The sequence below is a fragment of the Lutjanus erythropterus genome, chromosome 11, assembly GCF_056507025.1.
Source record: "Lutjanus erythropterus isolate fLutEry1 chromosome 11, fLutEry1.hap2, whole genome shotgun sequence".
NCBI lineage: Eukaryota > Metazoa > Chordata > Actinopteri > Lutjaniformes > Lutjanidae > Lutjanus > Lutjanus erythropterus.
Genome location: NC_139327.1, coordinates 2,468,796 through 2,480,765, shown reverse-complemented (window position 1 = coordinate 2,480,765; position 11,970 = coordinate 2,468,796). Strand labels below are relative to the sequence as shown.

The 11,970-nt window shown below is 40.5% G+C and overlaps 1 protein-coding gene across 6 annotated transcripts in view; it reads left to right on the top strand.

Annotated features, from left to right (window-relative positions):
• mtmr4 (myotubularin related protein 4) overlaps positions 1–11,970 on the top strand; it is a 74,864-nt gene that overhangs the window by 20,008 nt on the left and 42,886 nt on the right. For 2 of the 6 annotated variants that reach the window (XM_084730441.1, XM_084730440.1), the window contains exon 1: positions 8,295–8,486. The exons of the other annotated variants lie outside the window; for them this stretch is intronic. In XM_084730441.1, coding sequence (XP_084586567.1) covers positions 8,442–8,486 — 45 coding nt within the window. In that variant the 5' untranslated portion in view covers positions 8,295–8,441. Of the gene's footprint in view, positions 1–8,294; positions 8,487–11,970 lie in introns of those variants that run through there. 6 annotated transcript variants of the gene reach the window in all.

The window sequence follows — 11,970 nt, the reverse complement described above, 5'->3', positions numbered from 1 at the left end:
TTTTTCCTTTTTTTAAAGAAGCAACATGTGGTTTACAACTGCACTGTTAATTTTCCATGTATCCATTTTCTATTTTATTTTTTGTCATACAACGGTATTCATATATAGTATAACACTTAATAATACTGGTGTATGAGAAATACAGGAACCTTAAAGGTCATGTAGAACTTTCACTTCATTAAGGAAGTAGTCTATGCTCTTGTGATTATTAAATGCCTGTGCAATAAAAAATGTGTGTGTTAGATCATGATAAGCAAGACAAATTTTGATTAGTGTACATATTTCTATTGCTGAGATGCATACACACACACACACACACACACACACACACACACACACACACTCTGCCAGCAGCTCCACTAGCTAGTCTGAGGTTCACGAAGTGAAATGTGAATTGTGGGATGCTACTCTTCAGTTTAGTAGTAGTACTAAAAACCTAAACCTAACCAAACACCAGGCTTCCATGTCCCAGGATGGCTCACAGACAAAAATTACATTGCTGCTAGGGATTCAAAGAGCTAGTTCGGTACCTCAAGCCCAAGGGCGTAATCACATTGAGAGCTACTGTGACTAAACACATTAAAAAACGCTTTGAGGAGAACAAAACTGAGTGTAAGAGTTAAAAGTTAAAAGTAAGGTGGGCAGACAAGCTAACTCTGGGCACCAACTTCTGGACAGCTCTTATAAACAAAAGCAACATCACAACTACCTGACTAGGAGTTGCAGTCCACAGTCCAGTGTGCTCCTCACTCAGAGCCTCTCCATCTGGCACATAGCAGACAACGTCCTTAAGAAGCTGACTAGAGAGACATGGGAAATCAGTGAAGCTTCAGTTTATCATTAAAATTGCTGCTTGGGTACCAGTTATTGGACTGGGACTGTTGATTGGGACTGTTGAATCTCCAATTCCAACACTCACATATAACCATGTTTTTAAGTGGGAAGCTAGTAAGGAATCATGCAATTGCTTGCTGCATTAATGACTTCTACTGACTTTTTAGGATCATTGTGGATCAACAAATATGCAAAAAACTAGATATAACAGTTAAACCATAGTCACCACTAAACAGGGACTTGTGGGGCAACAGTTATAGTGAATGAAAGATCATCCTCAGGCATCTCTTCAGTCCAGTAGTAGTCTCCTCAGCAGGGTTACAACTTTATTGCAATGTTTGTTTCATTCAGGAACGTGCTGCTGCATCAGTAAAAGTGCTGTGTAGCAGGTAACAGATGTTACAAGTCTTTGATGTAGCTCCCTGCCACGTGTCTCCTGTATCTTTTTGTATCGTTTTGTACATCCAGACCCTATTAACCTCCATTCACATGAAAAAGATCATGGTATTATGTGACAAATCAACTCACTAACATGCTGATCACCATGCGGAATAAAATGCTTGTGCTTTATTCAAGCGGTGAAGGTGTCCACCCAAGATGACAAACAACAACAATTACACTAAGTACTGGATTGTGAGCTGTCCATTTATTTACTGATTGCCCTCTTGTGGATGCTACTGGCTATTCAGCTCTGATGCCAAACTAAGAATGTTTGTGTTATGTAACATTATCATGGAAGTAATTGGTGCAGAGAGATGGAGAAATAATGTGTGACTTCAAGTTGCGACATGCACCTTTGTTTGTCCTAGAGTGTTTCTTTGGAAATGCTGAATCTCAGCTTTTACTGTACAGGAGACAAGCAGTGGTTTGTCTCATCATGCTGCAGTTGTGAGTCTGAAGGCTGTAATTATACTGAAGCACAGCAAATACAATGTGTAAGATTCAAGACTATTTGTAGATCACATTGGTTACAGTTCAGATGTGCCATGCAAGCTGTGCATTTTATTTTACAGCAATTAATTGCATATGTTAATGATGACTTAAGTTTGACTGAAGTGATCCATTTCTCAAAATGTATATAGACACACAAAGCTTTTCAAATTAGATGTTAAATGCATATTCATTTGCAATTTTAGCAAAGAATATAGAAAATACTGTATGTTGTAAAAACACCATTGGGGAGAACCCAGGGCATATTTATACCTTTACTGTTTCTCAGTGAACAGCACAGTGAATAGACGGTGCTTTCCGAGATTTGAAGCAAGTGACCACATGAGTGACAAATTCCTCTTGAAACTAATGGGTGCAGCTTGTATGGGACATAAATAGGAAGTGTAACAGGAGGATGTGTCCTGAGGTTCTGGTCAAGTGGTTCCACAGAATGCCACTGTGGCTGACTGCCCAGCTCTCAGCCTTTTTATGGGACACACAGTCGAGCTCTGGGCTTAATTGATGGCGTGGCTGATGAACAAATAATGTGCCCACTGAGGCACGTCAAATAAGAAAGCAGACCTCGGCTAGACCCTGGGTAGCCCTGTGTTGAAACTCAGTTTTCATACGTTTTTGACAAACATGTTTTCACTGACCTATCCTTGGTGTCAGGTTTATTGAACACACCCTAGAGTATGTTTCTACTGCAACAGGTGTAAAGTTTATTCATTACAGATCAATAAAACCCAAGTAAAGTTACTGTACAATTGATGCACAGACATTTGTAGAATTTGCACAACATAAATATGCAGTTGTTTTTTTTTTAACAACCATGGTATAAAACTGTATTAACGGGTAATTTTTAAGTTGCTGGCTCTCCACAGCTAATGATATTTCTCTCTGTTCTCAGTTGTTGTTGATCTAAGGGTTATTTTCTCAGGTGGCATTGTGAGACATTTGTTCCAGCAGTTTGTTCCACAGGTAATATGATCCTTTTAATCCTGTCTTGTGAAGCAGCCTTTAATTGCTTCCCAGCCTCCAGCTTTTTTCGCTGAAACAAAACGGGAAGTATTGAGTTCATACTGTTGTCCACTCATGCTGCCGTATTGTGGGCAGGATAATGTGAGCATGGAAACGAGGACAATGGGGTTGTTTTACCCTGCCCTCAGTACCCACAGTGCATTGTAATGCTACCTTGTAGGGGTTGTGCAGAACTAGTGAGAGAAGTTTGTGTTTCTGTGTCACTGCCCCATATGATGTCACCTGCTTACATAAGACTTAAGTCACCTGTATGAGTGCTTTTTCCAAAATGTACTGAGTAGACACCAGAGGCTCTCGGCGAGGGTTGTAGTTAAAGCCAGAGGGTTCATTCCAGCTTGATGTTAATGATTTGACTCTTAAGCTCTCCTTGAAGGGTCTTTTGCTTCTAGTGCTGTTTGACCCCGCTACCTCTTTTCATTTGCTCCCACGAATTGCTGTTTTGTTCAGTTTCATGTGTGTCTTTATCAGAACCTGTTGACCAGAACAGCTATGTGCTTGAAATGTTATGATATATAGTTTCATCCCCTTCACCAACACTACAGTTTCACAAACATCCACATTTCTTTGAGCCTTTTAGTTCAAGCATAGCAGGAGGAAACTAGGGCTGAACGATTTTGAAAAATATCTAGTTGTGATTATTGTGATAAGATTTGTGATATTTGAGGTAACAATTTTTACATTGTTCTTCTTATTTTGACTGAAAAACATGTTAAAATGACAATGGTGTGATTTTTTTTTTTAAGTCTGTAGAATCTGATGTGTAGGACAGGGCATCTCTGCTTTATAACATTCAATCATTTAAAAGTTTTTTGACAAACATTTTGCCTTTAACAAATATTACACCTCGTGTTGTTTGAGAATTGCAGAAAGCCATATTGCGATTTTGATTAATTTTGTTTAATTGTACAGGCCTATTGGGAACAATGGGCCTCATGCATGATCACATTAACTCTTAAATTGGATGCACACGCCAGGAAGTTTGCAATTAGCATATGAAAACACCCAAATAAACATAATCCAGCAGTTTCATTGGTTGAACAGTGAACTGGGATATGTCAGACCTATCACCAAATCTCTTAGGAACGCCAGGAAGGGTGAGTACCCAAAGATGAAGAGGATTAGATAATTTTGTCTGATCTAAGTTCAGGATCCAGAACTGCACACAGGTTTTGCAGAATCTGTCTCAGTAAACTAATAATTTTTAACAGTGAACATTAAAAAATATTAAATGAATGAATAGTTGTATAACATTTTTTTATGTTTCATAAAGTATATTATGTTCTCTTCATCAGTATTTACATTTCACATTTCAAAGTGCAAGTTTGCTTTTGTGCGTACTGGTTTACAATTGGTCTGGAGCACTCTTAAATTTTGTTCTTACCTAAGAACAAATGGGAAATGCAAAAGCACATATGAATGATTCATGATAGAGGCCAACACCTTCAGGAAAAAACACATCACAATTCATGGGAAAAGTGAGCAACACAAGTGTGACAGTTAAAGGTAAACCTAGGCAATTTTCATATGGCTGTCCAGTCAGTGTTGATGGTTAATGTAGTTATTTGAAGCATGCTCCATTGAAAGAGTTCTAATGCTCCAAAATCTGTTGTACAACCAGCACAGTGATGTCCCAGTGATGTCACTGGTGTTAAAGAACAACTAGAGGCTATTTCAGCATGGATTTCTAGTCTATGTCAATGGCCAGGGGGTGTGCTGGAGGAGTATTTTTGTCACATAATTCTTGGTTCTGGCCAACAGAGTAATAGCTGAAGGCTAGGGTGGTCATAATGGGATATGCATCAGAAACTTGCCCGTAATAACTGCTGCACAGCTCTGTGAACATGAGAACTCCACATGAAAAGTGCCAAATTTTCCCTTGAAGAAGGCTGTGTTAAGTTGTGCTTAATTGTCTTTTCTGTATTGTTTTTACAAAAGTACCTTGGTCACCAAATTCAGGGGCTTGTTAGCCTGTGGTACTTAAAAAAATGTCTTTATTGCTGGGAAGTCTGGCAGCCAAGCAAAGACATGAAAAAAGAGTTATATGGTGGAGGACTTGTAGTGAGTATATTGGACAGTTTGCATTTTATTGCTTTTAATGCATCATATTAAGCTAAATTTTTCAGTCACCACAGCTAACTGTCACAAAACACGTAGTCATTTTAGCCACAATACAATAGTTAAAGATTATGGCTTGTATGGTTCTAAATTGCAAAATGCATGCACAAACGAGTATATGCGTGTACAGACATTTGAAACACAAAATCTTCTGAGTTTGAATAGATTTTAGCTCCATATACAGTAGACACTAGACACCCCTCTAATACCTCATGTCTTATTCATATCCTACTTCTATAGCTGTGTGTCAACATGTAGGCTGACACTCTGCGTCGGTGACTCGCTGCCCTCCTTTCCTAAAATAAAACCTGAGACACAAGAGGCCAAATCTGGTGCTCAGTTTTGTGGCTGGTTTGGGTGGAGCTGGGCAGGACGAGGGGCAGATTTAAAGTTCAGTGTCTGAACTGGGGACTCACTCATCTTAAATTAGGCTGCAGAGTTCTGAAATTCTAACAAAGTGCATCCAGTTTTTGGTTTTCTTTATGGATACCTGGGAAATGAGTTCAAAGCCTGAGTTTTACTGAAGGTTGACTGTTAAAACTATAGCACAAATTATGATCCATCTAAACACAGTTCATTTTGAATGGTATACTTACTGAGGTTATACTGGAAGTCTGAATAAAGATATAGTCTTGCTGATCTCATGGAAACACCCCCCTCACTAACAAACTTGATGAGCTTGCACTTGTCGGGAATATGAGAAGTCTTAATCATTGGGATTTTGCCAGACATGAACACTTGAGACTGAAGTACTGAGTGATTTTCTGTCACACAACATCACAAGACAGAGAAAATGGCATATTTTCTACACTGTAGTGTATACTGTTTCTTACAATGACAGCTCACACAGGCATTTGTGCACTGATTTTCAATTAAACATGCATGTAAGAGATTTTTGTATAGCTGGTAAGTTTGGGCTAAGCTGCGATGCATAATGCTTTATAGGTGCAAAAGTTAATGCTTTATTTCACTTCTTAATTTCACTCAAGGAAAATAAATGTAATGAGTCACAGGCTTACCATGTGACATGAAAATTTATCTTTGTAAGGTTCTGCTTCATTTGTGGAAGTGTATTTTATAGTCCATTTACCTGATGAGATGGAAAACATAATACACACTAGTGCAATGCATCATGCCTCCTGCAGCACAAAGGTCTCCCCTCTAATACATAGACATACTAAAGATACAAGTTTAAACATAAAGCTGGGCAGGCATTTACAATGGTGACGTTTGTGACTTTGGATCTATACACTCTGTATAAAATAGACATTTATTTTCAAAAGCTAAATTTGAAGGAATATAATGATTTAGAAACAAGTAAGTGTGCAATATATTGATGGTTGCCTTAAAATGAGCAATTTTCACACTGGTGAAATGCTTGCAGCTGAATGCATGCTTTCTAAAATGGAAGCAGGATATTAAAATGCAGCTTTTTTTCTCAACCAAACTTGCATAAAATTAGTACATCTGTGGTGTGAACACTAAGTTGCTAATATTTGTTTCAAATCAAACACAATAAGTTTCAGTTTTTATTTCCAATAGCTGAAGCTTTGATGTAGGTAATGTGGCAGCAGCTGCTGATGGTTGTGCAGGGAAAATATGTTGAAGCTATGAGATTGAATAACATGCTGAAATGCTGTTACATAACTACACCCTTGTCATTTGTAACATATATCTGTACTGGATTATTATTACTGGTGACCTGTATTTGTTACCGTGGTATCTGTATTTTTATTCCAGCAGAAACCCAAATTGTTCGTTAGTTCAGTATCAGTGTCATTTTTGTTGCACTGCATGTACTCTTAATGAAGGTGTAGGTTTTGAATATTGCTGATAGCTGTTTTTTTTTTAAATAAAATTCATAGATATTTAGAATTAAGAGAAATTTTATGTGTTGAGTCTTTGTTAGCCTGGAGTTAAAATATGTGCCCACTTCTACCAGTACAGCCAGCAGAACAGCCCTCCAATGGGCTTTTATTTCTGGCAGTCATGAAGAAGTATTAATGGCAGCAGGTCCCTCTGCAGTTGAAAGATGTTTTTTTGAGCCAGATCCAAATTATCAGACCTCCAAATACTGGTGTCAGGAGGAAAAATGTACTTGGTTTGGACAGTTTCTTTACATGGATTACACTTGACTATAAATAAATAATTACAATTACCTCAACCCCTGTGAAAATTCATCCTCCACCATGAGGCTCTACCATGTTATAAATACATTAGAGCACTTCGCTCAGTAAAATTAATCCTATTTTAATAGGGCTGCGCTGTGCATCCAGCCTATGCTGCGTGTACTATACGTGTTACATAATGTGGGGTCATACAGCTGAAGGCGAGGGGCTGTCACGACTTTCCCAGGGAGGAGGCTGGCGTAAAGGGGGGTGAGGGTGCCCCCCCTGTAATATACGTGATACTGTGTACACCATACATCCAGTGACCTTGTCTGATTTAAGGTACAGGAAAGATGCTGCATCTGAGTGCTGGTCACTGCAAAGATGCATTGTACTTGGACGGTGCAAAGAAGACACTCAGAGACATGTGAGGAAGAATTTGTAGATTGCTGTGTCACTGGAGATCTCTGCATAGGCTCACTCTCCTCAACACCCTCCCTCCTCTGTCCTCTGCCACATATTTGCCTCCTCACTAGATCAACTGCTGCCAGTGCAGCGGTTTTGTGATGGGACGCTGTCCAACCGCTGGACAGGGTGTCTCTCTGTGCTGTCTGTGTGTGTGACTGGTGTTTAGTGTTATAGCCCGTGCATACAGCTAGTAGGCTACAGTGTGTGCAGTTGATGTCAGATGGTGTATGCATGGCAGCCGGAGCATCTTCTGGATGCCAGTGGTACGCTCTAGGCTTTACCGCCTCGTTGCTGAGGGAGAAGCATATTTATTAGGAGATGTCGGTGAAGGGTGAACAAGGAGGGAGTGGGGGAGGAGTAAGAGATGAGAGGGAGACAGGGGGAGAAATGTGAGCATGTGAATGTGAGAGAGGGAGGTGGATGCGCATGCAGAGGGTGGAGCTTAGCATCAGGCAGTTCCCTCTGTCTTTCTTTCTCTGCTGCTCTCTCTCCTCTTGCAGTTTCCCCCCATCTGTTGGCTACAGTTACATCTGCAGCAGTCACTTCATCACTTTTGCTTTCTCTTCAGTTCTACCTCAGCTGATCGTGTGGATCGCTGCTCCTGTTTGTGTCTTTATGGACTATCCGCCCTTCTCTCTCAGCGGTGCAACAGTCTTCAGACACCAGCGTGCTCTCTCTCCTCACTCTGGGAGCGGCGGGGGGGGTGGGGTGGGTTCTTGAATGAGAGTTCTGGCGTGTTATCCCACAGCACCTCTTGAGAGAAGGGGGAACGTGCAAAAGGTGGTGGGGGAGCCAGAGGGGCGGCAGGCAGAGGGGTTCGGAGTGGACGAGGGTTGGAGAGGCTCCGGCTGGGAGAAGAATGGTTATGCCGGCTCCTCGTGCTCTGGTCGTGCTGCTGCTCTATAGGCTGCGTGTCATCCAGGCACAGCCCTGCCTCTCCTCGACATGAGCCTCGCAGGAAGGGTGTCCTGCTCCATGCTCAACTGCTTTGTAAGTCCTTTGTAAGGCTTTTATTTGGGTTTTGTTTGCGAGTCTGGTTTGTGATGGGTGTGTATCAAAGCCCTCCCCTTCCCTAACTCGCCTGCTTGTGTGTGCCTGCCGGCCAATGGGTGGGGGGTGGGGGTGTTGGTCGACACACGTGAGCGCTGCGGTTATGAGTCCACACTCCACATACAAAATAATTGAATTACCTCAGTATCTTCTCATGTGAGTGATGATGAAATGCTACCTTTATTACTCTCATCACTCACCTCAGTTTGCATGGAGGACTTTGAGCTGGCTGGATGTTGATTGGCAGGGAGGAGACACAGGGCCTGTCAGGAGTAAGACGTGTAAAATGTGTCTGTGCTGCCGAGAGGGAACACGTTGTGCCGTCACTGTTCTAGCCCAAGAGTGCTGAAGTGTGCTCACTGCAGTAGAGGACCTGCATTGAGCAGTTTGTGGTAGTGGGATGTAGAGGGGATATAGGACAATGACTGATGTAGAACAGGTGTTTGTCTTAGTTTGCTTCTAGAGACAGAGCAGGGAAATGGTTGATGGATTAGGAACAACACTGTGTGGTCTTAGCCTCATGTCCCTGAGTCTAAATTAGTTGATGGTTCACAAGTTAACCTCTGACCTTTCAGTAATGTCCAATCCACTGGCTGGGCCTATTAATTGCTAACTTTGAGAGTCTCCTTTTCAAATAAACAGGGTATTCACCTGCAAGCCATCCCATATTATCGGTCCACTAAATATAATATTAGACTTTCCAAACTTTGCAAAAACATTCATCATATTCTTATATTTGCAGTAATTTTAAAGGCTGACAAAACTAGAGTGTGGTAACGTGGAGAATTTCCATCCAAATTATATGTATTAAGGTTGAAAATGTAGTGCTCATTTGTATAGCTTTGTATATTTAGTAAAAACATAGATATAAAAGCCAGTAATATAAAGCTAAACATTTCATAACAATACTGAGTCTTAAGCCATCCAAGTGACTATTTGAGCCTGTACTCTGGCACAGCAGAGATTTCAGCTAAATGCTGAGATCTGCACCCTGACATGATCACAGTAGCTATATTAACATTTTGATGTTTAGTAGGTATGTTTACCATGTTGTCTATCTTAGTTTAGCATGATAGGATGCTTACATTTACAAATTAGCATAAACGCAAAGTAGACCTGAGGCTGATGGAAATGTCATTAAGCTTTGAAAGTATTTGATCACAAGTCTAGGACAAATGATTTTGGCCTGATGATGGCAGTTTGTTGATTTTTAACAGGGGGAGTGGAACTGATTTGTGTTGTTCACTGACTGGTGAACAAGAATATTTAGATCCAAGGCAAAACTAACAGAAGGTAGGGAGTCAGCAAAAAAAATTGAATTACAATTACATCTGCTACTTCAACATCATGGACAGCACCATATATTTTTCAGTACACAGCATAGTTAAGCTACTGATATTTCAGAGCCATGGTCAGGGCCATAGATTCTAACTTGGTCAAATAAAGGATCAGTGACTCAGGCAGGCTAGATAAACATATATTCAACTAAACAACCCCTCTGTCCCTGCACTCTCTGCTACCAGAGGATGGATCACCCTTAAGGGGACATGAATATGTGTATAAAGTATAACAGCAATCCATTCAGAAGTTTTCAAGACATTTCACTCCAACATACACATGTACCTCATCGAATTCATCATATCACAACTAAGAATATCAATACACCATTTTTGCCAACCCAGTAGAAGACTGCTAGTGGTTCTAGATGAAAAGTCATTGGGATTCATCATTTGGGGACCATGAATGTCTGAACCAAAGTGGTGGCATGACTAACAGACCGTCATAGACATCCTGAGAGCCATACTGCTAGCATGTTTAAAAATGATCAGACATTAGAAATAGGTAGTAATAACACTTAATAGTAATCTGTGAAAATGATACTAGAAATACCACTGGAGATCAGTGTCTTGTGCTTCCCTGCACAGATTAACTGCACATACCTATTGTACCTAGACAGGATTCCTTGCATTTTAGCATTGTACAATGTGATGCTAACAATCAACAACATGCTAATATAGGGAAAACTCAACTTTCAATTCCAGAGAAACTGTGCTGTAAATTAACGTAGTGCACGGGTTCTTCCAGAGAAAGCACTGGTCATAAAGTTACCAGGTGGAACGGAAAGAGTGCAGCTCCTGGTTCCTCTTCTCATGTCTTTGTGACCAGACATGGCCAGGCTCTACACAATTTATGATGTCTCTTTAATATGTCTGTGGTGCAGCTGAGTCGGCAGTTCCTCTCCTGCGTCTCTGTCTGTATAATTTATATCCATGTCCACTGTTACTGAAGTGGACCATGGCTCTGTCAGTCTTCTCCTGTGGAAGAGCTGCAGTGTTGTGCTAAGTTCTCATCATCGTGACAATTGTTGTGACTATGGAAAAAACATCTCCAGCCCGTTTCTTCTATCTCCAATACATCATGTTTATCTCCCTCTGCGATATGTTGTCTGCACTAAATGGAACTATAAAAAGCCTAATTGAATTGGTTAAGATTTTTCCGTGACTCAGATTCTATTATACCCACTAGCTAAATGAATCAAGGGTGTGAGTACAGCCAAAAGCTTTTTTCGGTAATGTCCTTTAGGATCTATACCTTCATGCACCCTATTTGGTACATGTGATGGGCCTGGTATTGGGTCTTCGCTTTGCCTGGCACCAAGGCAGTCACACCCCTCAGAACTACATAGCAGGTGACACAGTCAGTGATTTATGATACTGAGGAAGCTGTCATGACCACATTGTCCTGATAGAGAACAAAATGCAACACTACAACACTGAGCAGGTTGTATTTTTTTAACCGAATAGAGTAGTGTTTAATTAAGAGGTTGCAGGCATTTGGGGCTTTTTTTCAGTATCTTTTGGCTTAAATCTCTGTCTGTATTTACCTGCACAAACATCAAATCGCTTTATCATCTGTTCTCTTTGAATTGTAACCTAGTTTAGACTGTTTTCTCAATGAAAATGTGTTTACAAAATGTGACAAAGTTTTGCTGCTCATACTAATGTTTTGAGAAGGCCTGTAAATGTTCCCTTATGCATTTCTTTTTAAGACAAACCATTATCCTAAACATGCCTACATGTAGAGATCTGTTTACTGTGTCACTCACTTTGACTATTTCACATGAATTCTGCTTACTTACAGAAAACTCTGCCCTTGTCTAGTTTCCTCAGCTGTTGGAGTAGTGCCTAGTTATGAGACTAAAATGGGGCTGATCATTTAGAACACGGTGGTCTATTAAATATTAACATAGTTGGAGAGAGGACGAGAAAGAAAAGTGCATTTGAAAAGATTCGTCATACTCTGCCATGTTTTTGATCTTGACCTATTACTCAGGCTGCACTGCCTAACTCAGCTGTGTATTGCTGTTTTTTCCATTTCATATTTTCTTTTCTTTCTGACCCATCCCTCCATCCTGTTTCCCTAC